Here is a 22,845-nt window from a genome sequence, read left to right on the forward strand (position 1 = left end):
GCATGAAATAGGGTGTGGGCTGCCCCTGGCGGAGCTGAGCTGCAACACACCATAGAACTGATACTGTGAGTAGGCCATACTTAGTTGGTTTGAAGCACCTGCCAGCATGCTCAAGATCTGGGGCTGGGAATGGGCCTGGTAGGGGAACTTTGGGAATTCTCCTGCTAGGGCACAGCTCCCACTGGTAAGTGTAAGTGTTGGTTGCAGCTGAGGGCAGGTGAGACTAGGCTGGGCTGAAACACCTGTTTGTACATGTGTGAGTTGGTTCTGGAGGTAGGCCATGCTGGACCAATTCACAGCACACACTGGCATGAGCGAAAGCCAGGATGGACTTGGCTGGGTGTAGGCTGGGCCAGGTTGGACTACAATATTCACCATTTCACATGAAGGCTGGGGTTAGGCCAGGCTGGGCTAGTCTGAGTCACCTACTGGTGAGAATTGGGACTGGAGGCAGGCCAGGTTGAGCCACGCTGCAGCACCTGGCGAACGCATCTCAAATTGGGTCACAGCACACATTGGAACATTCCAGACCTGGGACTGGGGGTGGGCCTGGTAGCGGAACTATGGGCACCCCTGCTGAGCTGTAGTTCCCACTGGTGGGCATGAGAGCCAGGACTGGGGCAGGCCAAGCTGGTCAAGGTAGCAACACTTGTTGGTATACGTGTGGGCTAGGTCTCGGGGTGGGGACAGGTAGAGCTAAGCCACAGCACCCATGGGAGTGCATGACAGCTGATAGGATGCGGGACTGACTGGGCTAGGCCAGAGCACATGCCAGCAGGTACAAAAGCCAATGTGGAGGTATGTGCCCAGTGTGGGTTTTTGGGAGTTGTCCCAACTAGTCTGTGGCACCTGCTGGTGTTTATGAAGACCAGGCCTGCTGTGCTAACCTGCAGAACCCATCAGTTTGTATAAAACATGGGGTTTCAGTGGAAATGACCAGGCAGCTGCATCCACCAGTATGTGTATTGGCTGGTTCAGGTGAGAGACCAAACCTGACCCTGCACTGGCTGGTGCACATAAGTCAAGTCTGACTCCAGGTGATGTTTGTTGGGGGGCTCCTCAAAAGACAACTGCACTCATGTTCAGGCCATAGGGAAAATCATAGGATATGTGGTCCAACCTTGGAGTGCATGTATCAGGACTGGGCCTTCTCAGTTACTGATGTCTGTGCAATGGTCAGCATGCCCAGATACACACAGGGGACATGACAGCCAGCTCATCTAGGCCAGCAGAGGACGTGGACTGCCTTGTCAAAGGATGGAAAGCAGAACAGGTTGGACCACTCTCCTGGCCAAGCTTTGCAGCATGTTCCTGGGCCTGGGGATGCACTAAGGTGGACCTATTCAGCCAACAGACCTTGGAAAGATTTCCTCAACCCTGGTGCAACGAAGCTGATGTTACAAAACTATCAAAACTACTCAGGTACACACTTAGAATACTCTTCCCTACGTTGGGGTCTCTAAGGCATCATCAAATGGTTGTCCCCCATCCCAGGATGCTAATGTAGCTTGACAAAAATGAGTGGCCCTTTCCTCTTCCTTCTCTGCAGACTCAGGAAGCGGGGGAGGGGAAAGGAAACATTTGCCTACTCACTTTCCTTCATACATGGAACTTCCCTACCTTAATGGAGGCTCAAATGTGTGTGCATCCCTCTCAACTATGTCAACAACATTAAAAATAAAATGAAATAAAATAAAATAAAATTTAGTTTAGAGAGAGATGGCTGCAAAGGCCAGAGCTGACTCAACCTGAAGCCAGAAGCCAGGAGCTTCCTCTGGGGCTCCCACCTGGGTGCAGGGACCCAAGGACTTGGGTCATCTGTTGTTTTCCCTCTTTTCCCACCCTGGAAGTAGGGAGCTGTATTGGAAGTGAAGTAGCCAGGACAGTAACACAGATACTGATGCCCATGTGGGGTAGTAGGTGAAGGTTTAGTCTGTTGAGCCACCGTGTTGGCTCAACATCATTTTACTTATTTGAAAAGCAGAGTTAGAGACAGAGAGATCTTTCATTCTCTGGTTCACTCCCCAAGTATCCACCATGACTGGAGTTGAGACAAACCAAAACCAGAAGCCAGAAACTTTTTCAGGTCTCCCACATGGGTGCAGGGTCCCAAGGCTTTGGGCCATCCTCTACTGCTTCCCAGGCCATAAGCAGGGAGCTGGATAGAAAGTGGAGTAGTCAGGATACAAACCGGTGCCCATATGGGATCCTGGTGCTAGAACGGAGAGGATTAGCTAGTTGAGTCATTGCGCTGGGCCCTGAATGTTGCTTTTAGAACTCTCAAACTTAGCATGGGTGCAGGGTGAGGGGTGAGCGGATCCATTGCTGGGGTGGTTGCTGGTGGTGAAGAAGCAGGAGGGAGGTGGGTTGTGGGGAGCAGTGGAGACGCTGGGGTGGGAAGACAGCTGAAGGGGACCAGCAGAAAAGTAAGGACCTATTTTCTTTCTTCCTCTTTTTTTATCATTTATTTTTAGTAGAAAGTCATGGGCCCGGTGGCTTGGCCAAGGGGGCTAAAGTCCTGCCTTGAACACGCCAGAATCCCATATGGGTGCCGGTTTTAATCTCGGCTACTCCACTTTCCATCCAGCTCCCTGCTTGTGGCCTGGGAAAACAGTCGAGGACGGCACAATGTTTTGGGATCTTGCACCCATGTGGGAGACCTGGAGGAAGTTCCTGACTCCTGGTTTCGGATCGGCACAGCACTGGACGTTGCGGCTCACTTGGGAAGTGAATCATGGGACGGAAGATCTTCCTCTCTGTCTCTCCTCCTCTCTGTATATCTGACTTTCCAATAAAAATAAAATAAATATTTAAGAAAAATTTAAAAAAAGAAAGTCAGATATATCAAGAAGAGGAGAGACAGAAAGGAAAATCTTCCATCTGATGATTCACTTCCCAAGCGGCCACAACAGCCAAAGCTACACCGATCTGAAGCCAGGAGCCAGGAACTTCCAGTGCTGTGCCGATCCGAAACCAGGAGTCAGGAACTTCCTCCAGGTCTCCCACATGGGTGCAAGATCCCAAAACATTGTGCCGTCCTCGACTGTTTTCCCAGGCCACAAGCAGGGAGCTGGATGGGAAGCAGGGCTGCTGGGATTAGAACCAGTGCCCACATGGGATCCCGGTGCATGCAAGGCGAGGACTTTAACCACTAGGCCACCACACTGGGCCCAGAAGGACCTATTTTTACTGAAGACAAATCACAGCCCTGAAGGTGGAATGGGCATACTCTCCCTGGGAAGCTGGCCTTCTGCCCCTGGGAGGACAAGGGGAGGCATCGGCCCCACACTGTTCTCAGAGAGTCTGGGGAGGGCTGTCCCATGGGGGGGGCACATGTGGTGGCCTGTGCTGCTGGGCCCATGCCTCAGAGGGCCCTCCACCTGTAACCCCCAAGTTGGCACTGAGGAGCTCTGAGCGCCTCCACTCTCCTCCCGCCCACTGTCTACTGCTTGCCTGCTGCCAACTCATCCTTTAAGTCCCTTCTAATTGAACACTGATTACTGTCCACACCATGTGAATAAACAAATCCCATGACTGGACTCATGCCAGGACCCAACACACCACGTGGCATGTGTCCCCAGCGTGGGTAAATCCTGGGGGCACAGTGGTCAAACACTTGGTTCCCTTTGATCCACAAGCTGTGGATTGAGGAGAGGGTTGGTATCAACATGATTCTTATCATGAATATTAGATGTGGATATTGGTAGTAATAGTACTAGCTAAGATAAGATCTTAGTAACTGCTTCCTATGTGCCAGGACCTGTAACAAGTATATTGTATATTGGCATTATCTTCTTTCATAATCTGACAAAATAGCCATTGCCTTTGCCATCTCTTAACAGGTGGGGAAACTGAGTCTTAAGAAAGTCACATACTTTGCATGTAGCGTATCTAGTGCTTCCCCATCCAGGGGTGGGGATTTTTTTTTCTGCCAAGGGCCATTTGGGCATTTATAACATCATTCACAAACCATACAAAATCATCAGTTTCAAAGAAATCCCTCTATAGATATATTGAATTTTGAGTTCTGCCCACAGTTACCTTGGCAAATCCAGACAGAATGACCTCCTCGTCCTTCTGTGGCCCGTGGGCTTCAGCGGTCTCTTGGTGGATCCAAGTTCACATGCTTCATCATTGAAGTCTACCTCTCAGGCACCAAAGATGTATTTGTGACCATAGACCACATCCATTCACCCTGGAGTTGCCTTTCTTGGGCTATAATCCACACGCTGGTGCATCCTGTAGGGATGCTTTGAGCTGCAGGTGTCAAAGGCATGAGCAAGAATGACCGCGATGAGAGGTCTTGAAGCAGGACCACCACAAGTGCTGTCCCAGAATTTAACAACCTCACCAAAGACCCAGAAGGCTTCTGTTTTCCCACTTCTACAGTTTTCTCCTGATGCAGCTTTGATACTTACCCTGGGGGGAGGGGGAAATGCAAGCAACCTGTCGGCAGGTTTTTTGTTTTACATCAATGGCCACACATTGGCTCCTGTGCCAGTCACAGCTGTAGAAAATATGCATTAGGACGGCTCCTGCTTAACAAGTGATGCCAAACCCAGTGGCTTGAAACAGCCACCATTTGTTTTTGTTCTGGGTCTGTGGGTAAGTTGGGTTGTTTGCCCTAAGGCAGGCCTGACTTTTTTTGGCTGGGCTTACTCTTCAGGTGTTTGTGGTCAGCTGTTGGGGGAAGCTGGAGGCTGACCGGACCACCTATCTGGTGTTGGCTGGCTATTAATTGAGATGTAGGGGTGATTGGGCCTCTCATCCATCAGCTTGGCTCAGGCTTGTTTCCATGGCAGCAACAGAGTTCCAAAAATTTGGGTTTAGGATTGCGAGGCTTCTTGGGACCCAGGCCAATGTCATTTCCATCCTGTTCTACAGGGCAAGGCCAGGTATGGTTTGTCACAGATATCGGGGGTGGGGTAAGAGACCCTGTTGTTTTGTGAGCGGGACTTCCGGGTCTCTTTGCAAAGTGGCGTGAGGGATGGGTACCATTTTGTAATACACACAAATTACTGAGGTTGATTTAGATCAATTCATTCCCTGGGACTGGGGGGGGGCATTCTCCAGAATCAAGGGAACGCCCCTCTACCCTGATTGGGGGAGCGGGAAAGCTGTAGCGAGTGGGAGGGGAGGACCCTTCTGTGTGGAGAGGGGCCGAGCTCAGGCACCAGGAGCTGCAGGGAGATTGCACAGCTGCCGTCTCCCTGAGTCACTGTCTCTCACTTGCCATCTGCCTTTTGCTGACGGCTAGCTAGACCCTAGGATGGGTCCGCTAGCAGGTGTATGTATTTCTTCCATGACACTCAGATGTGAAACTGAATTAAGAAAACCAAGTAAGGGGGATGGTTCCATGACATAGCATGATAAGCCTCTACTTGAGGCTCTGGCATCCCATATGAGCACTGGTTCGTACCCCAGCTGCTCCACGTCCAATCCAGCTCTCTGGCCTGGGAAAGCAGCAGAGGGTGGTCCATGGCCTTGGGATCCTGCACCTGTGTGGGAGACACAGGGGAGGGTCCTAGATTCTGGCTCCTGGCTTTGGACTAGCCTGGTTCTGGTTATTGTGACTAGGAAGTAAACTGGTGAATGGAGGAGCTCTCCTTCTCTCTATGCCTATCCTTATTTCTAACTCTCCCTTTCAAATGAAAAAAAAAAAGAATTGAAACAAAAAAACCTAAGTTGGGGCCATCACTCTGACATGGTGGGCTAATCCTCTGCCCGTGGCACCAGCATGCCATACAGATGCCAGTTTGTGTTCCAGCTATTCCATTTCTGATTCAGTTCCCTGTTTGTGGCCTGGGAAAGAAGCAAAAGATAGCCTGGGTGCTTTGGCCCCTGAATCCACATGGGAAACCCAGGAGAAGCCTCTGGCTCCTGACTTTAGAATGATTCAACTCTGGCCATTGCAGATCCATTGCAGGGAAGATGTACCATTGCAGGGAAGATCTTTCTCTCTGTCTTTCCTTTTCTCTGTAAATCTGACTTTCAAATAATAAATGAATAAATAAACTTAAAAAAAACCAAAACATATGACTTCTGCCCCTGCCCGATGCTCACTCCGGGAGGGCATCGGTGTCTGTTGTATGGGGCCCGTGGGGAGGGGAGTCCAGGCCTCTGCTCACTTGAGGTTAACATAGTCCAGGAAATATGAGGCAAAGAACCTTGATATCTGGTCCAAGTACTAGGGTCCGCTTAAAAACGGGAAACTGCCTCTGTACCCAGACTTGTGGTGACTCTGTCCTCCCCTTGTCAGGAAGCCCATCTGTCTGGCCTTCCCAGGGTGGGAAGTGATCTTCCAGGAACCTCGGCCTTCTTTCTGCTGCCCGGAGTGATGTGAGACATAAGCTGACCTGAGGACACGGGGTGGAAATGACCTTAGCTGACTTGTGATGGAGTGGGTCAGGGAGGCAGGGGCGAAGGCTGGGGGTGCAGCAGGGTGTCCCCCAAGCTGAGGATCCAGCATCGCAGCGACAGCACCAGGATCACGAAAGTCGAGCCCATCTTGGCAACAGAAATGTGTGTGAAATGTATCACAGTCCAGTTACCCGCCAAGGTCAGGCAACCAGGAAGTGGCTCAGCTGGGATTTCCCACTCAGTGGTGTGAGGCCAAAGCCTTTCTCCTCGCCGTTCAGCTAAGCCTGTGGGCAGGAGAAGTGAGTGACTTGGAGCCTACAAGGGGTACACTGTGGGAAGGAGAGGCCGAGCTGGGGGCAGAGAGGTGACTGTGTGGGGTCAGCGCTCTGAGGCAACAAGCCTTAATCCAGGGGGTCCTCTCCGTGCCTTCAACTGTGATTGATATGGTGTCAGGCCGTGGCAATGGTGGTCAGAATAAGGAATAGCGGCAGGACTGGACTGGTGAGTACTAAAGGAAGAGTGGCCAGGATCTGACAACTTGGTGGTGAAGAAAGATCGAGAATGAGAGAGATGGAGAGAGGACGACCCTCAGGTTTCTAGCTCTGGAAGCTCGATGGATGATGTTTCTCATTTTATTTCTTGCACTGGCTGGCTATGGGCCCTCCTGGGGCTTTTTGGATGTCTGTCTTGCTCGCTGTAAAATGAAGACAATGAAACCTGACCTCTCCATGTATGCGGATGGATGGTGTCAAGAGAAGATGAAATCACCCATCTGGAAATGCTGCGGAGAGGCCCAAAGACTTGGCAAACGCAAGTGGTGTCATTTTATGGCTACCTTGCTGTCCACCCCCGCCCTGGGGCTTGCAGATGGAGCCAGACAGCCCCGGGGGAGCTCCTTGTTGGGAGGCAGGCAGCCCCGTGTCTTTTTCATCACGCAGATCTGTCTCTTTGGCAGGTGGGAGCCACATTCCCACGTACTAAATTGTTAATAGCTTCCCCGGGGAGTTCCTCTGAGCTCTGACTCCACGGTGATTCCTGTCGCTGGCTGCTGATGTTGCTGATGCTAGAGGTTGGCCCAGGATTTCTCATCCACTCTGGGTTTTGTCCCCCATACCCCACGCTGCCCACCGCCCCCTCCTGTAGTCAGGGATGGGGGCCACCCCAAGCAGAATCCAGGCAGGAAGCACTGGGTCTCCCCTGTACCCCACCACGCACAGCGCACCAACTAGAAATCTCTAGCTCCAAGCGACTCCTTGCCCTCCCCAGTGGAAAACAACTGTTAAACAGAGCCAGGGTGTGTGTGTGCGTGTGTGTGTGTGTGTAGAGGTGACTTTCTAGCCTTTGTTCTTGGAGACAGCCTAGCAGAAGAGTCAGGAGATGGTGTTTGGAGTCACACACAGGCCTGGCTTGGCCCCTCCTCTCTGACTGAGGGCTGACAACCAAAACCCTGTAACATAGGATGTTGATCATGGCAATTGCACATGCCTAGGGGACTGCTCGAGGTTGATCTGAGATGATCCCCAGAGTGTGCCTGGCCCACTGTGAAATCCCTGTAACTGGCAGTCAGCAGGGTCATGGATGAACCTGCCACTGCACACACGACACTGCCTCTTAAAGGAGTGTGGTGAAGCAAGCTAAGCTGCTCATTACAGTGCTAGCATCCCCTAGAGGTACTGGTTCATGTCCTGGCTACTCTACCTTGCTTCCAGCTTGCTGCTCGTGGCCTGGGAAAGCAGCAGAGAATGGCCCAAGTGCTTGGGCTCCTGCACTCACATGGGAGACCTGGAAGAAGCTCCTGGCTTTGTACTGGCTCAGCTCCAGCCATTGCGGCTTTTTGGAGGAGGAGATCGGCAGATGGAGAATCTCTGTCCCTCTTTCTCTCTGTAACATTGCCTTACCAAAACAAACAAGAAGGAAAGAGAAGAAGAAGAAGAAGAAGAAGAAGAAGAAGAAGAAGAAGAAGAAAGAAGACTAGAATGTTCACTTCCTTGTTAGTTAATCACTTCAAACACAGTTGCTCCTCAACTTATGGTTTCAGGACCACCTCACATACCGCAATCCACAGATACTCAAGCCCCTTATATCAAAGACATGCTTTTTAGGACTGGCCTTGTGGCACAGTGGGTTAAACTACAGCTTGTGACTCTGGCATCCCAAACAGGAGCACCAATTCTCATCCAAGCAGCTGCTCTGCTTGCAATCCAGTTCCCTGCTAGAGTGCCTGGGAAGGCAATAGAAGATGGCTTGAGTACTAATGTCATGGGAGAAGCAGCATCTAAGTTTTATCTAGGTTCTTACCTTTTCCTTAAAAGCACTGCAAGGGCCTGGCACGGTAACCCAGTGGTTAAATCCTCACCTAGCATGCACCAGGATCCCACATAGGTGCAGGTGCTGGTTGCTCCACTTCCCTTCCAGCTCCCTGTTTGTGGCCTGGGAAAGCAGTAGAGGATGGCCCAAAGCCTTGAGACCCTGCACCCACATGGGAGACCCAGAAGAAGTTCCTGGTTCCTGGCTTCAGATCGACTCAGTTTCAGCCATTGTGGCTGCTTGGGGAGTAAACCAGCGGACGGAAGACCTTTCTCTCTGTCTCTCCTTCTGCCTGGAAATTTTTTTTTTCCAATAAAAATAAATGAATCTTAAAAAAAAAAAACAACAACAGAAAAAAGCACTGTAAGCACAGGCAGAATATACAGTGCACCAAGTGATTAATTTATTTAGAAAGTGAGGGAATGCAGCCATCTGGGAGATTTATGACACCTCCATCAAATTCCACATGGCATTTAATGCTCTAATTTACACAGAGACCCTTCTGCTAGATCCTAGATGAGAAAGAATCTTGCGAGAGTGTCTGACAAATGGGATAGAACATGGCACACGGTCTTGTGGTTTGTGACTTCCAGCTCAGTCAGCTACCTCGTCCCGCATCACTTGAATCTCTGCCGTCCACACTGGGGACCCCAGTGGGTCTCAGGCTTTTGGCTTTGGGCCTGGCCCAGCCTCAGCTGTCATGGCCATTTGGGGATGGATTCTCTCTCTCATTCTCTCTCTCTCTCCTTTTCCTCCTGACTCTCCATCTTTTTTTGCCTTACAAATAAAAATAAACCTTTTTAAAACTGTAGTTTTATTTGAAGGTCAATGTTACAGGGAGAAGGAGAAACAGAGAAAGAGAGACAGAGAGAGATTGAGAAATCTTTCATCCACTGGTTCACTCCCCAAATGATCACAATGGCCAAAGCTGGTCTGATCTGGAGCCAGGAGCTTCTTCCAGGGCTCCCATGTGGGTACAGAAGCCCAAGGATTTGGACCATCCTCTTCTGTTTTCCCAGGCCACAAGCAGGAAGCTAGATCAGAAGTGGAACTAGGACATGAACCAGCATCCACATGGAATGCTGGTGCTGTAGGCAGAGGTTGTAGCCTACTAGGCCATGGCACCAGCCCCAAAATATATCTTCTTTTTTTTAAAAAGATTTATTTATTTCATTACAAAGTCAGATATACAGAGGAAGAGAGACAGAGAGGAAGATATTCCGTCCGATGATTCACTCCCCAAGTGAGCCGCAACGGGCCGGTGCGCGCCAATCCGAAGCCGGGAACCAGGAACCTCTTCCAGGTCTCCCACGCGGGTGCAGGGTCCCAAAGCATTGGGCCATCCTCGACTGCTCTCCCAGGCCACAAGCAGGGAGCTGGATGGGAAGTGGAGCTGCCGGGATAAGAACCTGCGCCCATATGGGATCCCGGGTCGTTCAAGGCGAGGACTTTAGCCGCTAGGCCATGCCGCTGGGCCCCAAAATATATCTTCTTAACAAGAAGTTTCATGGAGGAAGTGATATTTGAGTAGAAATTTGAAGAAGAAATAGCCTATGTCTTCCTAGTGGAAGGCATGGCAGGTACAAATGTCCAGAGGAAGGAAAACTTGGTTTGTTGGAGGTTCCGTAGTTCTTCTCCTTCCTGTCCCAGCTTCTCTCCCCTGGCACTGGAGAAGTTCTGGTCTTAGGACCAGACCTTTTGCCGCAGGGACAAGTTTCATAGCATAGGTGGCCACAACAAAAGCTTGCATCTCCTGAGCCCTCGGGTGTTGGATGAGGAAGCCTTGCAGTGGGGTGGGGGGGGGGGTGGTAGTGTTTACTCTGGTGGGCAGAAAGCTTGGATAGCAGTAGAGGGAGAGATGGAAGGGGCGTGGAAATTCCCCCTTGTACTACCCAGGAAAGAGCAAATGCTTCCCCACAGGTGGCTGACTCAAGCCAGAGGGTGATGTCAGTGAGAGGACCTTACCCAGCCACCTCAGAGCCCAGAGATGGGGATCTGCTGCAAAGCATGGGTGCAGGAATGAAGTGCTCATCCCAGTGCCTGGAGCCGACTAAAGTTTGGCAGAGAGAATGTTCTAGAACAGCATCCAGTGGCATGGATCCGGAAGGCACAGGTTGGGGAAGGAGTGCAGCAAGGCAAGTTAACCAGGTACCTCTCTACCATCTGCTTCCACAGTGGCCTGGCGCAGCCTGCAAATGGTCTTCAAGACCCTGCCCATCACCCACCACCCACAACCTCACCCATTCTCCATTCTGCCATGCTGTTCCCTACGTTAGTTCTTACCCGGGCCCCTTACCTCAACTGCCACTCCTCCGGGCAGGTATCAGGGTCTTTGAGTGTGTGGTGTTAGGGCTGCTGTCTCTACACCCATTGGGCTATGAGCTCCGGGAAGCAGAGGCTGTGCGGGCCCAGCAGGTGCCCAACAGCACCCGGCTCTGTTGTTAGGCGCCCTTCGAGAATATCCTGGAGAATCAAGGTCACTCATAGAGTCCCTGCTGTGTCTGGCCGTGAGCTTCGCTCCCTTTCCCCCCTCCTCTTGGTCTGTCCCGCAACTCCATAAGGGGAATGCACAATTTCTCATGCTTCATAGACATGGACCATGATATTCAGAGGTTAAGGGACTTACTCAAGGTCACTGTACCCATCAGGTAGCGCAGAAGCGGGAGGCGGGATTCATATCCAGGTCCTTCTGATTCCTTGTCCTAGGGTTGGGAAGGAGGTGGTGGTTCAGGGTGTACACACCCCAGTGGAGCATAACTGGAGCGGGGGAGGAAGACCTCTGCAGCCCCTCTCCCAGCCAGTGTTGCAGCGCCCGCCCACGGTCGCGGGGCGCAGACTGGCGGCTGCCTCTGGGCCACGTGGTGCAAACGGCGGGCGCGTCCGAGGAACCCGCAGCGGCTCCCGGCTCACAGCGCTCCCGGCTCACAGCGCTCCCGGCGAGGAGAGCAGGCGGACGCCGGGAGCAGGGCCGGTGCGGGCAGTAAGACAGGTGGAGGAGGCGCAGAAGAAGCAGAGCGATCGGGGCATTGCAGCCAGCGGCGTCGGGGCAGCGGCCTCGGCGGTTCGCGCATCCCCGGACCAGATCCCTGCGCCCAGGGCGCACGGTGGAGAGGGACGCGGTGCGCGCCACCCGGCCGCCATGGAGCCGGTCCCTTCGGCTGGCGCCGAGCTGCAGCAGGCACTCCTCGCCAACGCCTCGGACGCCTACCCTAGCGTTTTGCCCAGCGCGGGCGCCAATGCATCGGGGCCGCCGAGCGCACGGAGTGCCTCGTCTCTCGCCCTGGCCATCGCCATCACCGCACTCTACTCGGCCGTGTGCGCCGTGGGGCTGCTGGGCAACGTGCTCGTCATGTTTGGCATAGTGAGGTAAGTCAGCTGCAGGCCGACGCAGCGGGGCTGGGGTCCACTGACTTGGGGTCCCGAGTCCAGGGACCCTGGACTCCCCTGTCCTCGGCACCTCCTGCAGGGGGCGCCGCGCGGAGGCCACTTCGGTTGAGGCTGGGCCGCAGGTCTCTTTGTCCGCATGTGTGCACGCCGCCCGCCTGCCCGCGCTTAGCCGAATGCTGTGTAGTCATCTATGGGTATTCTCTTGTTGCCGCATGAGGGCTGTGGGACAGTTTGGCGGCAGTTTTGTGTGTCTGGCATGGTGTGTGCGGGGGAGAGATTGTGCCAGTACAGGTGCGTGTTGGGCGGAGATGTTCTTAGATGGAGAGCACGATGCAGGTGGAGGAATAGGAGAGGGTTGAGTATCTGCACCGGGCTGTGGGGACACTCACCAGGTGGTACTAAACATCCCACGGTGGCTGTGTGCTTGTCCTGAACTGTTTGATTCTGTATGGGAAAGTGACCATGTGACTGTTGCTTCTGATCAGCCCCCCACCCCGAACCCCTGCCCCTCGAAGTCCCACGATTGGTGCCCAGAGTGACATCAGATCTCTGTGTTTTGTGCAGCCAGATGTGTATGCTAACATAGCCGGGGCTTGTGGGTAGAAAGACCAGGGTCAGGAGGTTAGAACTCTGGGTCTGGTGCTGGGAGGCCTCCACCCTTTTCCCAGCTACTCCCTCTGGGGTTCTCTTTCCCTCCGGGAGCAAGAGGGGTCTGTGTGCCTGCTACAGGCAGCCGCTGGGTGTTTGGGCAAGAGCTGGTTTGAACTTCCCCCGCTCCCCTCCCCCTGGAAGTGAGGTTGGTGTCTATGGACAGTGCTGCGCTGTTAGTTTAAGACAGCAGTAACACTCCCCAACGAGCTCTGCTGACAGCCCTGACAGCTTGAGCAAATAGGGTAGAAAGGAAGCTTCCATCCTTAAAACAATGAAGATGCCCTGGTCTTTACTGTTACTTGGAAATGTCCTTGGTGCTGGTTGACCCAGGACTTTGTCCTGAACCTCTCTGGGCTGCTGTGGTATCAGCAGGCAGAGCTGAGGACAGAACCTGGATTTAGCATTTGGAGAGGCTGTGGTTGCAGCCCGGGTGCTATTGCTGGGATCCATTCCCTGGCCCCCTACCTTCCCCTCTGCCTCGGTTTCCCCATGTGAACAATAGAGCGGGTGCTATTGCTGGGATCCATTCCCTGGCCCCCTACCTTCCCCTCTGCCTCGGTTTCCCCATGTGAACAATAGAGAACCAATCTCTATTGACCAGCAGGAATTAGAATATGGTGGGCTGGAGCCCCGGATGGGATGTGTGGGTGTCAGGTGGCTTTGGCATTGATGATCTCTAGGGGATCTTGCTTCTCCGGAAAGGGTGCAGGGTGCAAGAATATCCTGTGCTTTCGGTGACTCATCGCCGGCTGCTGTAGGAGACCCCCTCCCCCTCCACCCCTAGTCCAGGCAGCATTGATCTTGGCTTTGTATTTTTGTCCATGATCCTTCCCCACATGTGGCTTTGAAGAGGGCCGCCTGAATGTTCATCCCCGCTCTGCCGTGACTGACTCCACGCTTCAGGCAAATCAGTTGTCATCTTGGAACCTCAGTGTCTTTCTCTAGCAAGTGGTGGGAAAGTGGTCCTAGAGCCTTCTTCAACAGGGTTGTTGTGGGGTGTCAGCCAGAGCACACATGTGATGCAGCTGGCCTTGTACCCCAGGTCCCCCACAAATGGAAGCTGTTCATGTAGTGAGGAGGAGTGGTCTTCCTGATCCTGCACAATCCAGTGCTGACTAGAGGGGGCAGCGTACAGGTAGTGCTTGGCCTAAGATGGGCTGTGAGTCTGAGAATTACCATGAATTCCGGGTTGCTGGCACACGGTGTCTCCCCAGGGGAGCTCCAGGTGCACGAGCCTGGGAAATGCTGAGCTTCATGTTTTCCCACTGTCCAGAACCTTCTGGCTGCTGGGCTGCTGGGCTGCTGGGCAGAGTCTTCTCACTCACACTGCACAAGGCCCCTCCTCTCCACTTCCTCCCATCCACCCTGGGGAGGCGCTGGGCTCAGACTGCTCAGTGCGTTCCCAGCTGCCCTTCCAGGAATCTCATTGTCGGATGCAGGCAGACAGCATTGCTGACCTCCAGAGGCCCCCGGCCTGCCATCTGCTGATGGCTGTGCCTCCGTCTGAATGATTTGCACCTCACCTCTACAGCCCTGTGGGCTGGGCGTTGGAATTGTCCCCATCAACCCTCCTTGGTTTATAGACCGAGTGAGGTGTCTGCAGCTTAGAGAGAGGCACGGTAACTTGTTCTGCTAAGGAACCGCAGCAGTGTTAGACCCAGGCCTAGAACCCTGCACTGCGGGCTCCAAGTTCAGGATGTTGTGTGGCGCTGGCCAGGGTAGGGGACAACTGGAGCGCTGCATGGATGAAGGCGTAAACCTTTCTCTCTTTTGGTCCCGGGCTTGTGAGAGAGGATGCAGATCTAAGGACTGACTGTCCTACTATTCAGCCCTTGTATTTGTAGCCGTTGGCCTGGTGAGGTCAGGGAGTCATGGAGGCTGGCATGTGTCTGTCCTTCCCCACTGAGATGAGGCTAGGATGGGGCAGCTCCTGGGGCTGGGCTTCTGCCTTGGGTAGAGTGTGGAGAAAAGCCCTGATCTCTGCGGGGTCCGGAAACCCAGCATCCCCTGGGAGTTGTACCCTCAGCTAGCAGTCCATGGTACCTGGGAACGAGGCTGCTGCGTAGGTGAGCAGGGTGTCTCGGGGCATCTGGTACCCTGAAAAGCGCAGCCTCCCCACCCCCCAGCTCTCTGCATGTGTGTTTGGCCAGTGTGGTAACATGCTGCTGGCCTTGGATGTCCTGGGCCTGGGAATAGGTACTGGATCACCCCCTTCCCCTTGGACAGAGCCGGTGCCTTCAGCTGGTGTCTCAGAGTGCTCTGTGGGTAAGAGGGGAGTGTGAAGGGCTTAGCTAACCCCCTCCTCTTATAGTTGATCCTCTCTTCCCTCCATGTGGTCCAGAACACCTGCTTTGTGTGTTCCAGCAGCCACACAGGTGCACGGAGATGGCCCTTCTCCAACAGCCTTTGGTCTGTCCTGCAGCCGTCTGCTCCCGCCCCTCCCTGGTCCTGGTTTGGCAGGTGTGAAGCCCGCCTCTCTGCAGCTTCAGCTGGCTTCCCTGTGCTGTTCTGGTTTCACCTGAGCCCGCCTCTCTTCTGACTGCTCTCCTGACCCCAGAGCTGGATGCGATCTTTAGTTTTTCCATTTACCTCTTAGCACCTGAGGTTCCCTCCCTCTGATGTGGCGAGCAGCACCCAGCTGAGAGGTGCCTTGAGTGGGTGAGGCATCAAGTTTTCCCTCCCTGCAGGGGTGTCTTCCACACACAGCAGGCTGGGAGGATGGGGCCAGGCAGCTGGGGCTGGGATGGGCTCCCAGCAGGTGAACGGAGGGTCTGGTTGTCCCTCTGCCTACTGCCCAGGTGTGGGGAACATCCCTAAGTGTCTGGGAACACTATGTCCCTGCTTTTCTTTTTTAATTAAAGTGGATTTTTCACTTATCGTGAAAGATGGAGAAGCAGAGAAAGATGGAGAAGCAGAGAGATCGTCCATCCATTGGTTCACTCCCCAAATGCCCACAACAATCAGGTCCAAGCCAGGAACCTGAGGCCCTGTCTGGGTCTCCCCTGTAGGTGGCAGGAATCCAAATACATTAGCCAGCATTAACTGTTTCTTCCCAGAGTGAGCATTAGAAAACCACTGGGCCAGAAGCAGAGGAGGCCAGACACTCCGAGATGGGGTGATGCTATGCCAAGTGGTAGCTTAGCCAAGGAGCCAAACCCTGACCTGCCACCATCTTGTTTGGGATGAGGCCCAGCATGTACTCCTTGCCTGCTTGTCTCCGTCCATCCCCCAACCTTTTTTTTTTTTTACCTAGGTTGAGGTCTGGGCCCATAGCCTCGTGGCCAGGAGAAATTCCAGTGTGGTGACATGGTACCATGGCAAAGGTGGCAGCTAGCGGTCAACTGGGACTCCTTGTCAGGTCCAGCTCAACCATTTCCTAGCCAGCTTTCCTTCTTCGAGCCTCATTACCTTGTCTGAAAGCGTGGACTGATCCTGATAGGTTACTGCGAACAGTGGATGAGATCATGTGTGTCTGTGCCATGACAGGGCCTCGTGTGTCAGGTGCTGTGATGAACCAGGTGGCTGCCAGTCTCTGGTTGTCTGTGTTTGCCACCTCGGGATCTGTCCCATGCCCGTCGTGCATTGTAGATTTTCTTACCCAGCAAGGATTTGCTGACATTCGTCCCTGCCAGTCTGCCCAGCCTTGGATCCCACGGCCCAGGCTCTCAGAGGAAAGCTCTGCACATCCTTTGGCATCTGACACAGCCAGGCCTGGGGGCCCCTGGTCTGTTGCAGCTCCAGGAACAAGGGTAGCTTCCTGGGGCCATGGTGGTTCAGAGGAGGCCATGCTTGTGCAGACTTGGGAAAGGGAGCAGCCATTGGCTCCGTGGAGAGAAGGGGGTGGGACATTTCAGGCTGAAGACACTGGCAGGAGTGATGGTTTAAATATTCTGCATGGAGGGGAGGGAGCTTCAGTCTGCCTGAGCTGAAAGGACCAGGAGGGACCAGGGTAGCTGTTGGATGGAGAAGTTGTAGGGATAAGGGCAGGGAGGGCGGGTCCTCATTGTGGCTGGAAGCACTGATAAGTCTGTCTGCAGTATCCCTGCTTTTCAGGCTTCTTGGGGAGGTGTAGGTGCCCGAGGGAGTTCATTGACCAGTCTCAGGTAACTGCAGGGAGTCATCCTTGGAGGAAGCCAGACAAAGGCTGGAGACAGGCGGGCATGGCTATGTGAGGTTGCTCAGGCTCTGGCTGTCAGGCCAGGCGCAGGAGCTGAGGCTGGACAAGTCCCTGGACCCACAGGAGAGCTCTAGGTGACAGGTCACAGGAACAATTTGTACAGGACAGACCTGGTGTGAGTGTGGGTGAGGCAGACAGAGGGGAGGGGTTCGCTGAGGCTCAGGGAAGCGAAAAGACAGCCAAAGGGTGCTGGAGGGGTCATGGACATCTTGGCCTTGGTGGTCCTGCTGCGTTTTTTTTTTTTAAAGATTTATTTATTTTTATTGGGAAGGCATATTTACACAGAGGAGAGACAGAAAGATCTTACGGCCTCTGGTTCACTCTCCAAATGGCTACAATGGTTGGAGCTGAGTTGCTCATGAAGCCAGGGGCCAGGGACTTCTTCCAGGTGTCCTACGCAGGTGCAGGATCTCAAGGCTTTGGGTCATCCTCTACAAGCAGGGAGCTGGATGGGAAGTGGAGCAGAGGGATATGAACCAGCACCCATGTGCGATCCCAGTTACATGCAAGGCGAGGATTTAGCCACAGAGCCATTGCGCCAGGCCTAGTGGTGGTCTTGCTTCTGAAATGGGATGTAACAGGAGTGAAGCTGAAGGTGACAGGCTGGGCCTAATGGCTGCCAGCAAGCCGAACATGGAACTTAAGTACAGCCCCAGCCAGGCTCCTGCCACCCTCCCAGCCTTGCCTGCATAGCCCGCCACTTCCAAGCCCCAGGCTTGTCTCCTGGGGGGTTCATGTGTGACTCACAGAGGAGTCTTAAGGACTCTGAGGAACCTCTTTCTGAGCCATTAGTGGGCCCTGCAGTGGGGAGGGGACCAGGGCTTTATTTACTAAGGTGAGCGTGTGAGGCTCAGCAGGAGCAAGTGCCTTCAGTAGTCCAGACACAATGCCTGGTCTTCTTGACTCCCAAAGCAAAGCACATCCAGTGTGCCTCTGCTGCTGGGAGACCTGTGGGGCTGGAGTGGGAGCTGGCCGGGTAGACACAGCCCAGCTGTCACTGCCTCTGAGTGAGCAGGACCAGTGCATGCACAACCTCTCTGAACCTTGATCTTGTAAAACAGGAGGAGCCTGCGAGCCTGGGATGGGGGATCCCAAGGAGTTGACGCAGCGTTGTGGAGGGCCTCGGCCTGCAGGCACGTAGGTGTCTGGCAGGCCGCAGTCCCTGCTCCCCGTCATGACTGTTTAGAAGGTGAAGCAGAAGTTCTCATTCATTCAGTCAACAGGGGTCAGTCCCTGGAGGGACTCAGCTTCCTGGGTGAATGCTGGAGGTGAGCTTTGGCAGCCCGGGCTTACACAATTTCCTCTATAATAAAGCTGACAAAAGAGTTCTCTCAGAGAACAGGAGCAGCATAAGCGAAGACTGATGTTACCCAGAGAGATTTAGTCATTTTGGTGCCCTTCCTGTCCAGTGCTTGGTCTGCCTCTTGTCCTCCCTCTAAAAGCATATGTTTGTTTTAATAAAATCAGGATCGTGAGTTGAAATCATGAGCCACAGTATAAATAACATTTTATAAGAAGCATTTTGTCGTGAGCATGCTCTCAAGCTGTCAGATGTTCGTTTCTCTGAGAAAGAGATTTATTTATTTGAAAGGCAGAGTCATAGAGAAGAGACAGAAAAGCTCTTCCGTTTGCTGGGTCATGCCCTCAAGAGGCCACAACAGCCGGGGCTAAGGCAGGAGACTGGAACTCCACTCAGGTTTCCTAGAGGCGTGGCAGGGACTCAAAGGCTTGAACCGTCTTCTGCTCGCCGCATTCCCAGGTGCATTAGCAGGGAGCTGGTTCGGAAATGGAGCAGCCGGGATGTAAAATAGCACTTCGACATGAGATGCCGGTGTCATACGCAGTGGCTGAACCCACTGTACCATAACACCAGCCCCTTGTATTCTTTCTTTTTTTTTTTTCTTTGTTAATTCATATATTTTTCTTGGAAAGGCAGATTTATAGTGAGAGAAGGAAAGATAGAATTTTTCCATCTGCTGTTTCATTCCCCAAATGGTTGCTATAGTCACAGAGTTGGGTGGGTCCAAAGCCACCAGCTTCTCTGGGTCTCCCACATGGATGCAGGAACCTAAAGACTTGGGCCATCTTTCCCAGGTACATTAGGAGGTAGTTGGATCAGAAACTGAGCGGCCAGGACTCGAACCAGTACCCGTATGGGATGCTGGCACGGCAGGTGGAGGTTTAACTTGCTATGCCACAGCACAGCCCTTCTGCCCGTTGAATTCTTTCTATAAGGAATTTTCCCACAGTCACTTTTCAGGAAGACACAGGATGCCAGGCCACTGAAGGAAGACAAACTGGTGCTAGAAAACCAAGGGCTGGAGGGTTGGCACCCGAGAGTCAGGTGGAGGCCAGATAGGACAAGCGCGATGCCAGGCCCCTATGTTCAAAGGAGAGCAGTTCTCAGCGGCTGCCATCTGGGCTGATGCCACCCCTCCCCAGCAGATGCCTGGACGCTGAGAGCCAGGGGCTGTGCCAGGCCCAGGCCTGACTTCATTAACCCAGAATCCTGGGACTTCAAAATCAAATTGCCTGCCCGGACATCACAACACGCACAGGAAGAGGGATCATTGTGGGGTGGAACAGAGGGCCTGGCTTAAATTAGCAATTTGTCGTCGCCCAGGCTGTGGGCTGGGTTGGGTCGCCTGGGCTGTGTTCTCTTGATTGATGGCTCCCGGAGCAGCTGCACGAATCAGCCGCTTTGTCTCTGGCCAGGAAGGGTGTGGGGTGTGGGGTGTGGAGGAGCTGTACGGGAAGAGTCCTGCCTTCTGAAACTTCCCTGGTCTCTCTTGGGAAGTGGAAGGAACTCCAGCTTGCAAGTCCCGTGAGTCCACGAAGGCTGCCATTGAATGCCGCACTGCAATGTGGGACCAAATGTCCCTGTCCTGCAGAGATGACCATGTCTTCCAGGCCCAGAAGTCTCCATGGTGGGTGACAGTTCTCTCTCCTGATCACAGACTGTGTGCCGAGTGGTCTGCCTGTGGAGAGACGTGTGCGGGGCCTTTGGAAGGCTCGTGGGAAATGAGACTAAAAATGTGTGTTGGTGCACAAGATTTTGAAATTTGTACATAATAACTTCATGATTTACATTTTCTGTGAATGTTTAAAGTCCCTCTTGGCTTCAGATCAGCTCAGCTCCGGCCATTGTGGCCACTGTGGAGTGAACCAGCGGACAGAGGATCTTTCTGTCTCTCCTTTTCTCCATAAATCTGATATACCTTCCCCAACCCCCCAAAAAAAAATCTTTAAAAAAAATTTATGTTTTTTATTTGAAAGAGTTACAGAGAGAGTGAGGGAGAAATACAGAGAGTGTGAGATTTCCCATCCGCTGTTTCACTCCCCAAATAATTGCAGTGGGCTAGGGCTGGGTCAGGCCAAAGCCAGGAGCTTCTTCTGGGTCTCTCACATGGGTGCAGGGTCCTAAGACCTTGAACCATCCCCCTTTGCTTTCCAAGGTCATAAGCCTGGAGCTGGATGGGACGTGGAGCAGCCAGGACACAAATCAGCACCCATATAAGGATGCTGGGGCTGCATGCAGGGGCTTAACTTGTTGTGCCACAACATCAGCTGCTCTCCTGAGAAGCAGACAGATAAAGGATCTGCAGTGAGTGGGATAGGCTTTTCCTCTGTTTCTCACCCCAAGAGGGTGGTCCACACACATTGCTCAGCCTCTCTAGGTTGCCTCAGGCACAGCTGTTTCTCCCCCTCTCCACCCCTGCCCCACCCCCAACTTCGTTTCAGGATTACTACAAGGCTTGAGTAGGCTGATTTTTTTTTCTTCTCAACGTCTCTTGCTCTGTAGCTTTTTTGGCCCCTTTGGCTCACGTGCCATCCTGCTGGGCTGTGGTACCGAGTGGAAGAGTGGCAAACACCAGGCACAGGTATAGCAGCAATTCCCACATGGCTGTAGGCAAAGCAGCCTGGGGGGGCGGGCAGTGGCTGTACTTAGCTGGGTTGGGGAAAGAAGGGCAGGAGGTAGGCTGCTTGGGCAGGGTGAAGCGCCTTTGAGACAGAGGGTACAGCCAGGGCAAAGCACAAGCGAGGAGGAGATGTCTGTGTGACCCATAGCAGGAAGCTGCTGGTGGTAATGATGCCTTCTGGCTGAGTGCCTGGCCTTGGGGACCCCAGGGATAGGGACTGAGCAAGGGACAGAGGCCAGATGCCCCTGCTGGACTCATGCAGAGTGTTTCCCTGGGTTACACAAGCTCATCCTCCCAGGGTGCTGGGCTGCAGGTGAAACTGCCAAAATTCAGCGTTGAAGACTTTTGCCCAAGGACACCTGGTTAGGACGTGTCAGGCTGCCCTCTCTCCATTTCCCTCACCACCGTCAACCCATGCAACAACCCAGCCTGCTGATTGTCACTGCCTTGAAAAAGAATTATTTATTTGAAAGCTAGAGTTACAGAAAGGGTGGGGAGGAAACAGACTGAGCAGCTTCCATTAGCTGGTTCATTTTCTAAATGGCTGCAATGGCCAGGCTGAAGCCAGGAGTTCCATCCAGGCCTCCCACATGGCTGGCTGGAGCCTGACTACTTGGGCTGTCTGCGGCTGCTTTCCCCGGCGCGGGAGCAAGGAGCTTTGATGGGAAGCTAGGACTCCAACCAGCACTTTGTCATGGAATGCTGGCATCACAAGCAGCTGGCTAACTTGCTGTGACACACAACCTGGGCCCCATCCGTGAGTGCTTTGGTGTCCCCTGGCATTTCAAGGAATTGGTCTATGCCACTGCAGGGTCCAGCCAACACGAGTCTGAGGTTGGTAGGATGGGCAGGCAGGCAGGATGAAAAGCCTCAGGCAAGAGTGTGAAGCTGCAGTCCACAGCGGAGTTGCTTCTTACTCTGGGAAACCTCCCTTTGGTTCTGAAGGTTTCCCAGCTGAGCGGATGAGGCCATCCCTGATTCCTGAGGGCCAGCTCCTGGACCTAACTTCCATTTTCCATGAACCATCACGGGCCCAGACACAACATGAGTCTGGGAACTAAAACCTGTGGGCTGTGTGACCTAGGGGACCTTCCTCCATCTCTCTGAGCCTTGATCCTCTCCTCTCCGAAGTGTTGTGGCAACGCTGACCACAGTCAGTTGTCAAGATTCAATGCAGTGCGGGGGCAGACATGTGGCTTATCGGATTAAGCCACCACCTGCGACACCAGAATTCCATATGCTCCACTTCATATCCAGCTTCCTGTTAATGGCCTGGAAAAGTGGCGGATGGCCCATGCGCTTGGGCACCCCCGTGGGAGACCTATGGGTTCTGGCTTCAAACGAACCTAGCTCTGGCCGTTATGGTCATTGGATGAAGATCTTGTTTTCTCTGTGTCTCAGTAGCTTTGCCTTTCAAATAAATCAGTAAATCTTTTTTTTTTTTTTTTTTTCAGCAGCATTGCATGCAATGGTGTAACTGGTGCCTGGCACCTTGAAACAGAGGATGCAGGAAGCTGGAGCATCACGGACCAGTGTCTCCTAACTGTGTAACTTGGCTTGTTTCTCAGTTTGCCGTCTCTAAAAATTTTTGTTTGTTTTTAATTACTTTTTTTCCGGCTCTAAGGAGGCATCACTGGATATTTCTTTATATCTGATTGGCACTTTATTAGTGACACTGCCTCTGTGGATTTGTCAGGCTTTATAACACAACTAATAGCCTCGAGGCAAGACAAAATTGAGAAATGCCAAAAACTCAGGCTGCTGTCTGCTCCACTTCCTGTTCACCCAAATAGACTCCCCCCACCCCGGCCAGGGGCCTTCTCTCATCCACCTGCTCTGTCCCCACTCCAAGAGAGAAAATCCTGTGTGTTCCCACAGTGTCCTGAGGGTCCTGGTTGACCTGAGACACCTGATGCCTCAGCAATGCTCCCCCACGCTGCTGCAGCAGTGTAAGGAGGAGGAAGTGTCCCTGTGTAGAGCCAACGTCCCCGCCAGGGGTCCCTCGCATGGGCAGCAGGCCAGCAGGTGTTTGTGGGAAGGGCA

General features: G+C 53.2%; 1 protein-coding gene across 1 annotated transcript in view; it reads left to right on the forward strand.

The window, feature by feature from the left end:
- The first annotated feature begins 11,585 nt into the window (after nt 1-11,585).
- Nucleotides 11,586-22,845, forward strand: part of OPRD1 (opioid receptor delta 1) — a 30,007-nt gene continuing 18,747 nt past the window's right edge. The window contains exon 1 of the mRNA XM_004591661.2: nt 11,586-12,033. Coding sequence (XP_004591718.2) covers nt 11,807-12,033 — 227 coding nt within the window. The 5' untranslated portion in view covers nt 11,586-11,806. The remainder of the gene's footprint in view (nt 12,034-22,845) is intronic.

This window comes from Ochotona princeps, chromosome 2, assembly GCF_030435755.1.
Source record: "Ochotona princeps isolate mOchPri1 chromosome 2, mOchPri1.hap1, whole genome shotgun sequence".
Classification (NCBI taxonomy): Eukaryota; Metazoa; Chordata; class Mammalia; order Lagomorpha; family Ochotonidae; genus Ochotona; species Ochotona princeps.